The sequence below is a fragment of the Cryptotermes secundus genome, unplaced genomic scaffold (genome assembly GCF_002891405.2).
Source record: "Cryptotermes secundus unplaced genomic scaffold, Csec_1.0 scaffold327, whole genome shotgun sequence".
NCBI lineage: Eukaryota > Metazoa > Arthropoda > Insecta > Blattodea > Kalotermitidae > Cryptotermes > Cryptotermes secundus.
The window spans coordinates 214,673-233,311 of record NW_019720706.1 but is presented as its reverse complement, the minus strand read 5'-3'; the positions used below and the strand labels follow the sequence as shown (position 1 = coordinate 233,311).

Sequence of the window (18,639 nt, the reverse complement as noted above, 5' to 3'; positions counted from 1 at the left end):
GCGAGCACCAGTACCGGCAGGGTATGGCGACTGGTAGAATATCAAAGGGGGACGTACAATAGACGTCGCGGTGCATGGGGAAACCCACCCCTTCCAATAATAATAATAATACAGCATTCTTATATTCGTAAATGTGTGCATGTACAGAAACTGATGTGAGGGAATCAGCGACACAACTGCACTCTCGCTAGCGGGGACGGGCACAGTAGTCGCGGAGAAACGCTTCAACCGCTCTACGCTGTTGTCATTTTTCCTCCACGGCTGAACACTCTGTATTTAGTAGATCTGACCTAAGGATGTTTGAGAACAGTGTGCTGAAAAGAATAATTGGACTAAAGAGGGATGAAATGAAATGAGACTGGAAGAAATTACATAATGAGGAGCTTCATAACTTGTACTCCTCGCCAAATATAATTATAATGATCAAGTGAAAGAGAATCGGATGGGCGAGGCATGTAGCACCCATGGGAGAGAATAAAAATGCGTGCAGCATTTTAGTGAGAAAGCCAGAAGAAATGGAGACCAATAGGAAGACCTACATTCAGTACTTTTCAAGTCTGTGTTTAAAAACCTGAATATTAAAAGATGCGAACCATAATGTCAGGTGTTGCCTTATATAGGTTTGGAAATGTGTACCTTGATTTAAGAGAACTAGACTGATCGAAAGAACTCTCTATCTATCTGTCTATCTGCCTATCTATCTATCTATCTATCTATCTATCTATCTAGCTCTCTGTCTGTCTGTCTGTCTATCTGTCTGTCTGCCTATCTATCTATCTATCTGTCTGTCTGTCTATCTATGGCTCTACAGACTTGTGGACCTCGGCCGCTTTTTCAGTTCCTTAATCTATATATACATTCGCATCTGTATGCGTACAGTGGTTAGGACTTCCTGGACGGGGGATCAGCCTATCGCAAGGCAATACACAGAATAAACACATACAGATATCCATGCCTCGAGTGGGATTCGAACCCAAGACTCCAATGTTCGAACGGGAAATTTCATGCCTTAGACCGGGCGACTACTGTGAGCGGCCTTGAAGGAATCCAGAATTTCTCTATTAGAATGTTGGTGTTTGTAAGCTCGCGTATCTACTCCGCCTTATGACGTAGGGCTATATTTAAGCGCACAAGAAGTACGGAGAGAATTCATCAGGAAACAATTAATATAGTTCGAAAAATTTGCTAAATTGAAGCATGTTATCCAAATGTAGCGCGAATTCAGGTACATATGTGAGGCTAATCAGCCTGATGATAAATTTATCAAGTAGTGATGTAAGCCTAATAAATTTGAAATAAGCGTCAACGTTTGAGAAAACTAATCTACAGGAAGGTCAGCAATCTCTGAAGAAGTCGCTTTACGTATCCGGGACACGTTCTTTAGCGGTTAACATCTACTGCAAAGCGAAGTACGACAGTGAGCTGAACCGTGTTTCGTGAGAGTTGTTTTGCAATTTCACTAACATATGAACTAAACTCGTAGCAGCAATGAATGACTAAACGTTCATGTTGTATCAAAATTAATCCATCTGGAGCTGTAATAACTTTGAATTAATTACTTAGAGCACAACCTGTTGGAAGCCACGTCTCTATTGAACATGCAGCAAGGCCTAACTTGTCTGATACGAGCGGTACAGTATTAAGCACAGCGCTGTTAATACTGTGAACTGTGTTAAAACTTGCTACACCGAACTTGCATTCGCCAGAGCCATAAACTTTCAGCTGCTGAAGGCAAATATTGACCGCGTTTTACCTCGGGAAAATGGTCTGCATTTCCTGTTTATATCAATGACCACATTTGGAACACATAACCTGTTTCTTAGCCAAAGGGTGACGTGGAAGTTTCTCTCTTTCCCTCTCTCTCCTCTCCCTATGTCACCAACATCAATTTCGCTCCATTTCATACTTACTCAGTTCCACCTTAATCATCATTAGCTATCTCCTTGATTCTTTATCTCTTTCTTCGTGTATTTATTTTTGTAATTGCGAACGGCGTTGAAGGAATGATGGAAAGTACAGATAAACTTGTACTTGTGCTTAATTTACGTATTAAGCATCATACCGTAAAGACGTAAGGGATAGTCGAGGTATAGCTCCACCATTCTTGGACTCGGCACTAGACGGAGGTGTATGGTCAGCTTTAGGGTCCGGCCACCTTACCCCACGTACCCACTGGATAGGTCGCTGATTGAGCCCAAGGACTTGTATGGGCTCTGCAGAGTAGAGAACAATCTCTTTCCACTGTCGAGAATCGAACCACGGCCTTCCAGCTCGTAGCATGTGGTGGACCATTTTAAAGAATTATGCCAGTGGCTGCGTGGAGGTAGTCTGACTTCGGGTAGAGATCTGGGCCCGAACCGGTTACGAAGCAAGAACGAAGTCTGTGATTAATGTTGAAAGGGTGGATGTAGTGGAGGTGTGTGGGTAGGCAGCCTGTGAAGCTCTTGGCATGCACAGCGAAATATCACATTGTTGCATTCACACCCAGATATATACAGAAACGTAACCTTTAGAATATTTTTCACAATTTCAATCTTATCTCTAGGGCCTGGGTCCTCAGATTTCAATTCGAGGAAACGGCCTTCAGATATGGAGTTGAGCGTTGAGTGTGTTGAATGGGTAGTCACGGACGGCAGACAAGGAAAGATATTTCAGCCTGGAGATTGGAACTCCTTAGCATCACACATAAACAGCATGTGATGGAACGTTACTGCTATGCAGGGCTTGTATCTGAGGCTCACAATTCCAGGCCACGACACAGTAAATCAGGAATAATGATATCCTTCAGGTTATTAAGGACTCTTTCTTCTGATGTACAATGCATTTTAGTCGGGCTAAAGTCAAAGGACATTTCGGACGAAAATATCTTCTCCTCCTTTTTGGGGGGTTCAAGAGTAAGTAAACAAGAAATCAGCAAACACTTCTGAAATATGTTCCTTCGAAAAATCAGCTGACTTTCACCGGGCTTTGTATCACAGAAGATAAAACTCCTCATAATCACGACTGAGGGAACCTCAAATCCTTTCTATTAGCTGTTATGTTGCCCTAACCTCGCTTTCTTGGTTTTCCTCGACTCAGCCTGTAACAGATATAAAAGTACCAGGAATCTTCCTGGGGATGAAGGGCGGCCGGTGCGTAAGGCTGACAACCTCACCACCATCTGCGAGCCGGTAGTCTAGAGAATCTGGGAGCGTCGACGTCTCAAACTCCTATGGGCCTCCACGGCCGGTTACAGGGATAGCTTCATCTTTACCATACCCCGCAAGGTAGACTATTACGTATATTAAATAGGCCTGTCAGTTACTCCCTTGTCCCCAAATCGTTTCATTCGTGGAGTAGGTCCAGGGGAAGATGCGTCAATCCTCATTTCTGCTATGTGACAACGGGGTTCTAGCAGGATCGTGAAACAATTCAGCTTCCATACTGAGCTTCATATTACAATATACAAGCAATGCAATTAGGCCATTTTCTTTTCATTTTGTTGGGGTTGGGTGAAACTGACTCCACTTGGTACGTCGGCCACTGTTTGGCCTATTGTACGAGCCCAAGATGAGAGATGATGAATGTGGAGAAGTTGGTGGAATGTGAATTGTCAGGGCAAACCGGAGTACTCGGAGGAAACCTGCTCTAGTGTAAAGTTGTCCACCACAAACTCCACACTACCTGACCGGGGCTCGAACCCGGACCGCAGCGGTGTGAAGCCGGCTATTAACCGCCTGAGCTATGGCACGGCTTGCAATTAAGTTAGGATTCCACTGCACGTTCTGATTTACGTCCTGTCTCTTGTAGCACATGTCTGCTAATGGACTAGCATCGTTCCTCCATCTGCAATGTTTCCTCGTGTCCGTTAGTGTGAAGAACTGTCTGGAACTCTGCACTCCTTCACTAAGCCCGCTAAACACAGAATATTATAAAATAAAAGAGATAATTTCGATCGATCAAATCAGTAACGTAACTCGAGAGATCGACTCGTCAGGCGGTCAGAAGCTGGGCTCCAAAAACATTTGGTCTCTTCCACTCAGAACAGAGTGCTGCGTGAGTCCGGCCCCTCCGCCTGCTACTTAACTCTGTCGCGGATGGTTTAGGGAAGCTGCCCATCTGATCCAATTGGATAACTCACAGCTAAGTGGCTACCGACGTACAGAGTTACCATAACTCACACTTGGACTAATTCTTTGGAATGGTCTAAGCAACGGATAGTGGACAAGAGAACTGGAACTCGGAATGTCCATTTCGGTCCGATTAATTAAAGAAGTAATGGGCTATACGTATAGCATGAATAAGAGGGATGAGAACAGAGATTTAGTAGGAAACCCTGAAGGAATGGGATCAGTTGGAGACCTACACGTAAGAACTAATACTAAAATGACTCGCATTGTGGAAAGTTGTGGACTGGATTTATTTTGGAGCAAATTCGGAACCAATGGCAGACTTTCGTGAGAATGGTAGTGGGAAGTTCGGTTCTATATAAAGTGCGGAATTATTAATTAGCCTGGTGATTATTAACGTTATAAGAAGACTCTAGTACATAACATTTTTTTCATACCTTATGATTTACTCAAAGGCACTTTAAACAGCTGATATCAGAGCATCTCGCGAGGGGATAATTATTAATTTGCCGGCGTTTTGATTAAAATATACGAAAAGGGGAGAAGAGTAATGGACTGAGAGCACGTGAATCGGTCATTCTCTGTTTATCCATGCTTTTAGAAATATCGGATTTAATGCCCGAAGCGATACGAGTGAGTACGCGATCTTGCCCTCAGATGATGTTAGAACGTTCTCGAAGCTCTGGCAAAATATAATTTTATAGAAAGTGCAAACACATTTCTCTTTATATTTTTTATGTTCAGATAGAAATTACCTATCACTTCGACGCTTCTGAATGCACGTCACATACTTACTTGACGAGTAAGGCCGCGCCATATCTCAAGCTGTTAGTCGCTGGCTTCCCACCGCGGCGGGCCGGGTTCGACCCCGGGTCCGGTCAAGTGGGTTTTGTGGTGGATAAAGTGGCGCTGGGGCAGGTTTTTATCCGAGTACTTCGGTTTCCCCTGCCAATCTTCATTCCACCAATTGCTCCACAATCACCCTCACGTATCATCTGGGGCTGGTACAATAGGCCAGAAGTGGCCGCAGTGCAAGGGACTTAGTCCCACACCACTAGCAATAAGAGAAAATACTTGACGAGTACCAACAAATATCAGCGCCTGATATGTGTATTCTTCCTCTGTCAAAAAGTAGGTCTTTGCTTACATTTTCGTAGAAAATTAAAATCGAGATTGTACGCTTTCCACCGTGTTTAGCCAACTGCACAATATATAATTCAACACAAAACAAAATTCTCGTGTGTAAATCACAGTTATTTTTGTTCTAGTTTGGAAATAAGATTGGCCAGCCTACATATTGTGACATGTGAATCCATTGAACAGGTAATGTCTTTTTGAGACTCGTATCTGGGACGATCAGCTGGAACAGTCGGTTGTTAAGCAACGGCTCGATAAGCATTGTTCTCACAGCAACGTGGACCGAAGTTTCCTGCACAACGAAGGTGTAGTTTTCGCGACAGCAGATAGCTGAACCGTTCCACTCGGTGTCCCCTATTCGGTACGCCAAACAAATATGTAGTAGCAGCGGTAGCAGTAGCGAAATGAGAAGAAGTGAGTCGGCAGTGAATGAGCGTGCTTTCGAGAACTTAGTAGAGCTATGAAGAGAGGGATTCGTTATCCAGAAGGAGTTAAACGCGTAAACTGTTATAATCTACTTTAATTCTGATACAGACGTCAAATATATCCAGTCATCAAATCTAGAATCCACAATTATTAGTCACGTTACCCCGGATACACGTGACAGTATAAAATTAAATATTTATAAATAAGCAATTATGTTTAAGTCCCATTGTTGAGGTGGGTTAGAATACATTTCCTGTAGCCCTGCAAGTTGTAGAAGGCGACGAAAATGAAACCCGGTGCCTAGGGGTGCAACTGGGCCAGCCCATCAGTGCAGAACATAAATACAAGGACCTGGTCCTCCACGCTGGAGGTTGGAGGCAGGGCCGACGACCTTGCTGTTTAAAAATTATTGATGCGAAATCCAAAGAAGTGAAAACCGGACAAAATCTGGCAGAATATTCTGGGGAAGGTTATGGCTCAAAGAGAGCTTTTTGGCTGCTGCTGATGATGATGTACTATATTCAAAATTCTGGCTTTCATTTTATAGAGATACTATAATTTACGAGTACATATTTAGCGGAATATCTAATTATTTGTGCAAATTTTTAAACATAGTCTGTTGTTACTTATTTCCTGCTACATAAAGCCCACTGCTGGATCTTTTCATCATGCCCAAAACTCGAAATCTGCATGCAGCTCACCACTCGCTATGAGACAAATGTCACTTACAGTTGAGTTCGTCGGCGTGGTTGTCAGGGCAGTCAGGCCAACCGTCACACCAGTAGTAGCGATGCACCCGCGAACCGTCACCGCACACCACGAACATCTCTGCAGAACACACGAACACACCTTCACATATGCATCCTGTGGATAAGTAAACCTTCCCATATGAACCTAAAAAACTTCAGATTTTACGAATTAGGCACTCTCGCCTATTAAAAAGAGAAATGAGTTGCTCAACAAGGAATCTCACAGATATTTCTTGAAGCTCCTTAGGCGGAGAATCACGCCATAGCAAGGAGTGTACATGACACCAAAAACACAAATAAACGCAGACGTATTTCAATGTAAGGGGAGGGATTCGAACACACGATCTCAATGATCAAGCTGCAGAATACAGTACACGCCATAGTGTGATCACCATGATAAAAGGAGACTTTTTGCGCTTATATTTCCATGGTATATTTCATTTATTTTATACATATACATATAAAAGGGTAAAACAAATCTATCCCTGTAACAGGCCGCAAAGGCCCATAGAGTTGTGAGACGTCGAGGATCCACATTTTCTCTAGACAATCGGCTAACAGATGGCGGTGAGGTTGTCAACCTTATACGGCGGCCGCCCTTTACTCTCCAGGAAGATTCCTGGTACTGGTTTCTGTTAGAGACTGAGTCGACCCCAGGCTGGAAGGTTTAGGTCAACTGAAAAAATCCACCTCCTCAGGACTCGAACCCGCGACCTTCCGGTGTGTAGCAGTGTGCCTCAACCAGCTACGCTACCGCGTGCCCCCATCCATATACATATTCAGCATATAACTAAGGATGAGGAAGAAATCTGATTTCAGCGACGCTCCTTAAGTTATACACATAAAAGCCATAAACCAAAACGTGGGCACTTTTTGGCATTCAGTGAACTATAAAGAATTTTGAAGAATTATGTTTTCTGAGATATAAAGCTTTATAGTCCACTGGAATTCAACCGACGTTTCGGAGGGATATGTCGTCTCCATCTTCAGGGTCTAAGCAGGACCTGCCACTTGCTTTCGCGTTGATTTCTTGCTAAGCATATCCTTCGACTTCGAAGTTAGAGGCAATATGTTCTTCTGAAATGTCGGTTGGATTTAAACGGACTACAAGGCGTTGTATCCCACAAGATATAAATCTAACTAGCTCTGTGAGGACCTCAAATACTACATATAAAAGAATTTTATTAAAATTGTTTCTTATAGCTATTAAGGACAATAAAATGTATGAAAAATAAGATCTTCTTGTACAATTTTTAGCTGAAGACCCCAAAAAGTAGTGACTACCTTGGAGATCTAAACGTAGATGAAGAAAGGTTAAGTTAAAGTAAAAGGTAAAAGGGTGAAGTTCTCCTTGTACTTAACTAATTAAGCACTACGCCATGAAAACATATGAGGGAGTGGATGTATAAATCCATATCTTCTTGAACTCGGCATTAGTTGGAGGTGAGTGGTCAGCTTGACGCCCCTTCCGCTTTACCCCGATACCATTTGGTCGGGTAATGCTTGCTACCGTTCAGTCCAGAATCTTTTGGCTTCTCGTCTGCTGTCCAAAAACATAAAAATTAGAATATACAAAACTATAATTTTGCCTGTGGTTCTGTATGGGTGTGAAACTTGATCTCTGACATTAAGGGAGGAACAGAGAGAGGGTGTTTGAGAACAGGGTGCTGGCGAGAATATTTGGACCGAAGAGAGATGAAGTGACAGGAGGGTGGAGAAAACTGCATAATGAGGAGCTTCATAACTTGTACTCTTCTCCAAGTATAATTAGAATGATCAAGTCAAGAACGATGAGGTGGACAGGGCATGTAGCACGAATGGAGGAGACGAGGAATGCGTATAGGATATTGGTGGGAAAGCCAGAAGGAAAGAGACCACTGGGAAGACGAAGGGGTAGGTGGGTAGACAATATTAAAATGGATCCTAGAGAGATAGGATGGGATGGTATGGGTTGGATTTATCTGGCTCAGGACAGGTACCATGGAAAACACCGTATTCTCTTGCCGAATATTGTTGTCGTTCCCTAGCAATTGTATATGCAGCCCGTTGCTATAAAGTTAATATTCTTATGTTACTAACTAACAAAAACACACACCATATGAGAGCACGTCCTCCATTTCAGAAAGATGACTTTCGCAGCCTTCTTGGAAAATCCACTTCTTCGTAACAATTTCACTTGCTGTCTTTACTAGTTCCAACTAAATTGATCATAATTTTACAATTTGATTATGTACTTCATAATTTAATATCGGTCCAATTATTCTGTCTCGGCACTCTTCACGTGTTCATGCAGCAGCAGCTTTTCGTCTGCTGAAACTCTTCTTGGACTATCCGATGAAATGAGTGTAGATGCTACCCACGCCTTCATTTTAGACGAAATTATTTCTGTTCGAATCAGATTCAGAAGGTAAGGTGACAGGTGCAGAACATTGTCTTCCTGAAACTCGAAGATTTAAAAAAAAAGTTTTTAAAATTTTGCTTGTGCAATTTCATTAGCGAACATTGCGTTTGTCTTTACGTTCCATATTTGTCTCTATGCGCCGTCCTGTGATTTGCTTTCTGTCGAGTTAGAAGAAGGCACTTTTTCTAGCAGAATTTTGCGCTAAGACATTGTACTTAGCAATGTTGTTCTCAAGCACCCTGTTACATTAATACTGCAGTTTCGTACATACCACGATATTAAATATAACATTTATTTATGTCATATACACGGCAGCATAAAACTATCATCAGTCACGCTAAAATTGTTTCACTGTATGCTTTATTTTGTGTCACCAATCTATACTCTATTTCAATTTTTGTAATTATTTGTTCCTGCAAGTGATTAAAAGTTCTTAAAAATTAATTAAAATATATTCGTTAAAATTTTCTCTGCGCTACATTCTGCGTCACGGTATAGGTATAATAATGTATTATTATACTTGTGCGTACAGTTGTGTTACGTCACAATATCTAAAACAGTTACGGAACTGTCAGCACGATAAAAATTAAGCTTCTTTCACCCGTTTCTTATAATCGTTTTCATTCATCTTTTTTTTTTCCTTGGCACTACAGCCCCAGTGGGCTCCATGAACTTCTCCGTTCACTTCGGTTTTTCTAGATCTTACACATTCGGTAAGACCCCTTGGGTGGGTGATCAGCTCGTCGAAAGGCATCTACCTATATACAAACACAGAAAAACGCACACACACACAAACTAAACATCCATGCCCTGAGTGGGATTCGAACCCACGATCCCGGTTTCCAAGCGAGCGAAGCCAGTACATGCCTTAGACCGCTCGGCTACCGTGACCGGCTTTTCATTCATCTGATGTTGATAAACTCTAGTAACCTTAGTGAGTTCCACACAAGCAGAGCAATCTGTACAAACTCGTCTTATAATTTCTGGCCTTCAGACAGGGTTGCTGATTAGTTCTTATTGCCGTCATTATGCATGGCCTTGTTCTTAATATGTGTAGACACCCTGTAGGCCTATGACTCAACTACATACACAATATTCCTGACTTATTTCCTAGGCTGATTAATGTTTGTCTAGTACGACATTCACGTCTCCTGTACGTCATGGCTTTCCACGAGAAATGCCCCGTTTGCCTTTATTTTCTTCTATTTAATTCCCAACTGCATAAGAAACTTTCAGAAAGACGAATTTCCTCCCTGAAAATTTACTGATTCGCAAGTTTTACTTGTAAGCCCGACACAGTTGAGACTCGCTACTCCATTCTATAGAAGCCGTGCACTGTTTTCCTAATTCATCGACGTCGAGAATGGGCTTCGCGTGCCGTTGGCGTTTCCCATTTCCAGTCCGATAGGAGGAGCTACCATCTGCAGCGTCGTTACTATATTCATCTCGTTTCATTGCCACAGCTTTGCTTCAGCTGCTGCATTTCGCAAGGGAGTACGCGGTTGTGTAGTTGGATGACGCACCATGTTACAAGCCGGAAGTTCGCGGGTTCGAGTCCCGACGAGGTAATTTTATTTTTTTCAATTCACCTAATCCTTCCAGCCGCTTTATGGCCATGGGGTTGGCACTGCCTCTGACAAAAATTTGTACCAGTAATCTTCTTGGAGATAAAGTGCGGCTGACAACTTTACCGCCATCTGTGATTAAATTGTATAGAAAATGTGGAAGCCCCGACGTCTCACAACCCTATGGGCTTCCATGGCCTGTTACAAGGACCTCTTTCTAACTCATTTTTGCGACTGTTGAACCGGCAATGCTAATGACCCTTCATTGGTTTGATTTTCCATAAAATGTGAATTGCCTCTCTTGACTGCGCACTCCTTTTTTCTTACTGTTCACTGTACAGGGCGCATATCTGACGAAGAAAGAACCACAAACGCCTAAGTCGCCCAACAATGCTAAACAAGAAAATTGGAACATATTTTATATTTTTGCTAAAGATAGTCCCATAGCTCAGGCGGTTAGTCGCAAGCTTCTCACTTGGGCGGCCAGGTATCAATTCCAGGTCAGGTCATGTGGTATTTGTAGTGGAAAAGCAGAACCGTTCGAGTTTTCTGTCAGTACTTTTGTTTCTCCTGTAAATTGTTATTCTGCGGTTAGCTCCACATTCATGAATCATCCTATCACAGATACTGTATTGTTGTGATACTGAGAGCGTAGTTAACGAGCCAGCCGAGAAGAAAACTATTGCTAAACTAATGTTAGTGAAATATTCGGANAAGGAACTTGATTGTTAATTCGGAACTACTTTCGCTTCTCATACAAGCTGTCGTATAATACACAGGCTGCGGTAGAGGTAGAGGTCCTCGGTTCCAATTTCAGCCAGGACACCGGCAATCCCGATTCGGGCTTTTCACGGTTTCCCCGGATATTCTATGCAAATACCGGGACAGTACCTCGATTAGCCACCACCACTTCCTTTCAGATTCATGCCATCATACCGTCCGACGCTATGCAGTCTAGACACTGCTGGTCGTCCAACAGCCCACACAAACCACACAAGTTCTTGTCAAGAGTTGGTACGTGACATAGACAAGGCATGTGGTTGTTAATCACATGAGAAGACGAGGTAAAGCAGTACTACTTTCACGAGTAACAGCAAACTTGTTACGCTGTGCGCAAGCGCAGATCTTCCTGTAACGGACCTCCGATGTTCTGCTCTGTTGAGTACTGTGACCGCTTGAAGTTGCGACCCCACGCATTCTGAGTGATGCTCATATGAAGTTCTGTAACATTCCTATACTAATCCCCCAGCAATTTGGCTTACTCATCACATGGAGCTGGGGCCAGGCCTCGTTAAGTACTGACGAGACCGTAGTTACATTTTCAGGGAATATACAAGCTGCTAGTTTATAGAATGGCTGTAGTGAAGAAATTCACCCCATCCCCATTGTAAGTTAATAAAAGTAAAAGTAAAGCTATCCCTGTAACAGGCCGTGAAGGCCCATAGGGTTGTGAGACGTTAAGGGTCCCACATTATCTAGACAATCGGCTCGAAGATGGCGGTAAGGTTGTCAGCCTTACGCGCCGGCCGCGTTTCACTCCCCAGGAAAATCATTTAATTAATTAATATCACAAATTTTGTGCAAAGAACTTACAAAGCATGGAAGATGAGGAAAGCAATCTTCTGGGAAATGGTGCCGAGTAGAAGTTGTGTTAACCGACGTTTCGGAGGAACGTATCGCCTCCATCTTTAGGGTAGAAGGCAAAAAGAAATCCGCGAGCGAACCAGCTTGAGCAGGTGCAACAGGCTAGTTCGCTTGCAAATTTCTTCTTGTCTTCTACACTGAAGATGGAGGTGATAGTGCCTCCGAAACGTCGGTTAACACAACTTCTACAAGGCGCTACATCCCAGAAGACTGATTTCTTCATAGTCACCGTCGCGAAAACCTCAAATCTTACACGGAAGATGAGTTCTCAGTGTCTGATACTAACGAAGACATTAGACAAATTTACTATAGCGGGAGAATATCTACTCTTTCTTGAATCCCGCGTATTTCATTAATGTTTAGTTAAGAGCATGAAACTATTTCATTTGCTCACCCTGTCCACAGTCTGATTCATCCGAGCCGTCTTTGCAATCCTGGGTTCCATCACACACGAAGCCAGGTCTTATGCATTCCCCGTTGTTACATCTGAATTCCAAGTTCCAACACTTCCTGTGAGCTGAAATGTAAATATGTTAATATTATATTAAAAAATGTCATACACGTACGAGTAGGTTGGTTTCAAAGAAAGCTACATTGAGGTCACGGAAGATTCCCCCCATCCGTCCCTCGAATTGCACTTGCCCACATTCACTTCCAGTCGTTCACAGGAATGTTGCTGCTGACAACCAAGTGATACCCTCAAGCACTTTGAGGCGCGAGGGGACTGCAAGGAAACAATACAAAAGCAGAGAGTGGGAAGCGTCTAGCATCGTCATCTCCAGCACTCATGGTGCTTCATTCCACGACGTCAGTATATTGTGACGATTATGACCATTTGCTAGGCAACGGTTCGCGAGAACACCTCGCTGCAACGAATATTAACAAAGACATTCCAGTGTTCCAACCGTCCTTGGAACGGTGAGACGCTGTGAGGTAGCCAGTTTCATTCTTATGGTAGAAAGAGAAACCTATTCAATCAAAGAGCGCTTTCCTGTCCCACTGAATGACAGATGGGTAACACAAGGAGTCGCGGAGGGGATTTTGGAAAAGATCTCACAGTGGGTCAACACCATCGACATGCAGAATTCAGAAAGCAGTGAAAAAGGGTCAATGGGGAGCCTTGTGCAGAGACATGCAGACGACCTGAAACTGTCCGAGCAGAAGACACAGAACGTCATGCAGCTGCTGTCCCTTGCGTAGGCGTTTCGGAAGAGAACCGACTGCCCTGTGCCACGTGTTGTGGCAAAAGGTAAGAGGAAGTTGTCGCCGTGTCTAAATATTGAGGAGCTTTACCGCCTGTGGATGCTTCAAGCACAGTTTCCTTGCTTTTGGAGTCACGAGTAACAGTGGGAAATCTTACTGCTCAGTAATATTCAAACACCCAACTCTCCTATGTCAATTCAAAATAACCAGAGGAAGAAAACACGAAATTACGAGTACATCAATTGCACATGAATTAGTTTCAGTAAAAAGTTACAAAGCAGAAAGCATAAGGTAGCACGCAGACCCCCACCAGGACGTCGGCACACTATCATACAGCATTTTCACAAAACCTAAGGGCACCAGCTAGCATACGATTAGTATAGTATATCTATATCACGATTACATTTAACTATAATAAATAATAATTATATAATTATAAGTATAATAATAATAAATAACGTAACATATAAATTTGATGAACGGGGCACGCGGTAGCGTAGTTGGTTGAGGCACTATGCTAAAAACCGGAAGGTCGCGGGTTCAAGTCCTGATGAGGTCATTGGATTTTTTTCAATTGACCTAATCCATCCAGCCGCACTATGGCCATGGGGTCAACTCAGCCTCTAACAGAAATGAGTACCAGGAATTTATTATATAATTTTCTTCAGGCTAATGAATACGGAGCGAATTTAGGACAAATTTCGTACAGCACAATCTGTGGTTATGTCTACTGCTTCGCCGATTACCAAATTTCGTACACTATGCCGCCATGACATTTCATCATCAAATAAGGGTCAAAAATTACTCTTCTCTATCTTCAAACTGGTCAGTATCTGCATGAATTAAGTTTGAATCAACTGGCGGATGTCCATGGAAATTCGTATGAGCGTCATGTGACTTGAAGTCACCAATCCAATTTTGTGAATTTAATTTGCGAGCGTGAAGAAACACATGAAGCTACCGTGCAAAGTTCTTGAGCTTGGGAAAACATGTGTGACACGTAACGAAAGATTCTGAAACTTGGTCTGGTAACAGAGCTTCGATACACATGCGCTTCTGTTAAGGCTATACTTCTGTATACAGTATGAAACAAATTTATAATTATGTGAAATATCCAGTCGATATCTCGGTTTTGTGGCCATAATTATTAGATTATTGGAGCTAGGCAAGGAATGTAAAATTCTGGAAGGACATCGGTGGTATATTACCAGTTTGTAATATAAAAATTTGTTATTGAAGCACTCACTGTTGGCTTGATATTCAGAGTACTTGGGACTGCAAGTAAGTCAGGAGCTGTATGAGGTGCAAACACGCGGATAAATGGGAAATAAGATAATTAGTGCAATAACGACCAGTCACTTACAGCACTTATTCTCATCCGAGCCGTCTCCACAGTCGTCAACGAAGTTACAGACATTGTCCCCCGGAATGCAGAAGTGGGTATTACATTTGAAGTGCGTAACTGGACAGACGTAAGTTTCTGTAACAGAAGAAGAGAGAACATTCGATGAAATAAGCGAAAATATTATTAGGAAGTGCTACCCTGAAGAAGTGATGTGTTTAAAGAATAAATCCCTTAATTAGCAGAGTTGCATATTGCAACTAAATTTGCAGAGTGATCAACAAAGGGAACAACCTACTAACCTTCCTAAACGAATGACCAAAACAACCACGTTAAAGGCAAAATTTGACTGAATAAAAACTGGCACAAGAAGACCATATAACTAAATATTAAATAAGTAATTCAATAATAAGAAAACAATTAACCTACGTATGTATATATGTACAGAGTGTAACTGAAAGTTGTGACAAACTTTCGGCACCAGTTCCACATAAGAAAGCAAGAAAAATATTCATATCAGTATATGTCCGGAAACAGGGGTACGCGGTAGCGTAGTGGTTAAGGTACTATGCTACAAGCCGGAAGGTCGCGGGTTCAAACACCGATGAGGTCATTGTATTTTTTTTCAATTGACCTAATCCTTCCGGCCGCACTAGGCCCTGAGGTTGACTCAGCATCTAACAGAAATGAGTACCAGGAATTAATTAAATAATTTTCCTGGGGAGTAAAGCGCGGCCGGCGCGTAAGGCTGACAACCTTACCGTCATCTTTGAGCCTATTGTCAAGGTAATGTGGGATCCTTAACGTCTCACAACCCTATGGCCCTTCACGGCATGTTACAGGGATAGCTTTACTTACTTTTTTGTATATGTCCGGAAACATTTGATTTGTGTTATAGCTGCAAGATTATTTTTATAGTACGTGCTCAATATGCCCTCCATGTGATTCAATACACGCCTCAAAACGTCTCATCACGGACTGCCATATCCGTTCAAAGATGCCTGGAACAATTAAGCCCGTTTCTGTGGACTCAGGAAGAAAACGGAGGAGCGTGTCCATGAAACAACTGGGGGGAAAGTCACGTGTTTCGCACATGACCATTTAGAGGGCACTACATGAACAGTTGCTTTAATCTTACCATTTACAGCGAGTGCAGGTTCTCATGCCTGATTTTCCATCGCGAGAGAACTTTGTCGGTGTATTTTAACGAAGTGCTAAGCATTTCTTTGTTTCTTCAGTGGTCTTTACAGTCGAGGCACGTTTCGGTGGAGATGAAATCATCAGTATTCACAACCAGCACCAGTGGGCAGAGGAGAATCCTCATGCTATAATCCAATCTAGACACCAACAACAGTTCGGCATTAATGTGTGGGTAGGAATTGTTGGTGACTGCTTGGCAGGGCCGCATGTTTTGCCACATCGGTTTATAGGCAACCACTACCGAGCTTTTCTCTAGCGTGATATGCGAAATCTACTAGAAGATGTACAACTCACAGTCAAGGCAAGAATGTGGTACATGCCGTGGTGGACTAGTTCTCAATAAGATCTATCATGGCCGATGGACAGGTGAAGTGGGACCCACTGCATGGCATGGCCTGTGGGGACATCTAGAAACCCTTGTGTATGCTGTTTCTGTTTGCAACGAAGAGGTACCTGACCGATGGACAGGTGAAGTAGGACCCACTGCATAGCATGGCCTGTGGGGACATCTAAAATCCCTTGTGTATGCTGTTTCTGTTTGCAACGAAGAGGTACCTGACCGATGGACAGGTGAAGTAGGACCCACTGCATAGCATGGCCTGTGGGGACATCTAAAATCCCTTGTGTATGCTGTTTCTGTTTGCAACGAAGAGGTACCTGACCGATGGACAGGTGAAGTAGGACCCACTGCATAGCATGGCCTGTGGGGACATCTAAAATCCCTTGTGTATGCTGTTTCTGTTTGCAACGAAGAAGCACCTCACCATCGTATCGTGTATACCTGTCAGGACATCCGAAACTCCAGCAGTATCTTTGAGAGGATGCGGCGGTCCATGATGAGACATGTCGAGGCGTGCATTGAATCTGATGGGGAACAATTTGAGCACAAATTATAAATGTACTCTTTCGCCTACATCTCTCAAACTAAATGTTTCCGGACACATGTTGATATGGATTTTGTTTTTGTTTTGGTATGTGAAACCCGTGTCCAAATTTGTCCGCAAAGTTCAGTTACACCATGTTTTTATTTAAGAAGCTAATTAAATCACCAAAAGACTAAATAAGTAACAAATTAACCAAATAATAACTGATTGACAGAGTAGCTAAGCAGCTCTTCACCTCATGAACCAATTACCCTTCTAGAATCCGAGGTTCTCACACAGATGGTTACGAATAGTTCTGTCTTCTGGGCTGAAAGAATAAGCCTAGCAAAAAATCAACATGAAATTATTAACCAGATTCAATCGATTCGTGCTGTTCTCTTGACTTGCTCACTCTTTGACCTGAAGATGGAGATATGTTCCTCTGAAACGTCAGTTTTCTTTCCATAGACTACATAGCATTATATCCCAGAAGACAGAAAACTCCTAATTAACTATCAGAATAACAGCCTTATTTGGCGAACTAGACAGGCAACTAAGTAACTCAATATCAAGTCTTATTCCTTTGGCACAAAATGACTGACCGAGTAGTCCGAACATTCCGAATTTTAAATATTCACATATTTATAAATCCCTCTTCCGAGGTAACGTAGTTGGTTGAGGCACTATGCTACAAACCGGAAGGTCGCGGGTTCGAATCCCGATGAGGATTTTTTTCAATTTACCTAATCCTTCCAGCCGCACTATGGCCCTGGGGTAGCGGCCTCCGCAGTCTAGGGATAACGTTCCCACTTCATCACTCAAGGTACACGGGTTCAAACCCGGCGGAGGTCGTGGAATTTTTAAGGGGGGGGGGAATTCAGGGAACAAGTCCTCCGGGAGGGACTTTAAGCCGTGGGTCGTAGCTTTACGGCACGTAAAAGAACCTCATGCCTCAAGGCCTCTGAGCCAAATTATTAAGGACATTTCCCGCCCAACAATAGTCTCTAACGCCTCTGGTAGAGGAAGCATCTAGATACCGCTGAGCCAGTAGAGGCCGAACTCGCTGGCTGAGTCGGGACTGATGGCACGCACCAGTATCGGTAGGGTACAGAGACTGGTAGAATATCACAGGGGGACGTACAATAGACCACTGGTCGCGGTGCATGGGGAAACCCATCCCCTCCAATAATAATAATAATAATAATGATATCCCAGGGGTCGACTCGGCCTCTATCAGAAATGAGTATCAGGAATATTCATGGGAGGTAAAGGGCAGCCGGCGCGTATGACTGACAAACTTACCGCCATCTATGAGCCGATTGTCTAGATAATGTGGGAGCCTCAAAGTCTCACAACCCTATGGGCCTTCATGGCCTGTTACAGGAGTAGCTTTAGCCGTGTATTCGAATAATGAGACTGTGATCCATAATTCTGAGACTTCTTTTTCGTCTGCCCAGCCAGAATTGTGTGATAGTGCTTTCAAATATGTCACAGTAATTTCCTTAAACGAAATTTCCAAACCATTCTTCGCTGTCATATTAACACTGAGCGTTATGAAGTCTGGGAGGTTAGAAATGCGATGGGGAAAACAGTTTCAACATTTTTGTACTTAGGTCTACGTATAACAGATTGTAAAATTACGCGAGCTTCAACAATTTTCAGAGCCATGTTTGTGGACATTTAGCCAGAACAGGCTTAACAGCTTAATTCGTTCGGGATTACTGAGTATTTGGAATTTGCCCATCGTCCATTTCGGAAACTGGATCTGTTTCCAGCATCAGGTGAGAGAGTTTGATCCGTTAGAAAAAGTTAATCTCAAATACACTGAATGAGGTTAGCTTTTCTAAAGGCCCAGTGATTGAGGTTAGCTCTTTAGAGCCGTCTCAACGAAATCGGTGTCTTTTATCTCCTCTTCTGAGGACGGAAACAGATCCAGTTTCCGAAATGTTGTATTCTTTAGAAAAACAGATAATGGACAAAGTTCAAAAACCCAGCAATCC

At 42.9% G+C, this 18,639-nt stretch overlaps 1 protein-coding gene across 1 annotated transcript in view; it reads right to left on the bottom strand.

The window, feature by feature from the left end:
• Positions 1-18,639, bottom strand: part of LOC111871617 (G-protein coupled receptor GRL101) — a 203,147-nt gene that overhangs the window by 60,908 nt on the left and 123,600 nt on the right. The window contains exons 6-8 of the mRNA XM_023864843.2: positions 14,598-14,714; positions 12,426-12,548; positions 6,402-6,500 (exon numbers count right to left, since the gene is read on the bottom strand). Of these exons, the coding sequence (XP_023720611.1) occupies positions 6,402-6,500; positions 12,426-12,548; positions 14,598-14,714 (339 nt within the window). The remainder of the gene's footprint in view (positions 1-6,401; positions 6,501-12,425; positions 12,549-14,597; positions 14,715-18,639) is intronic.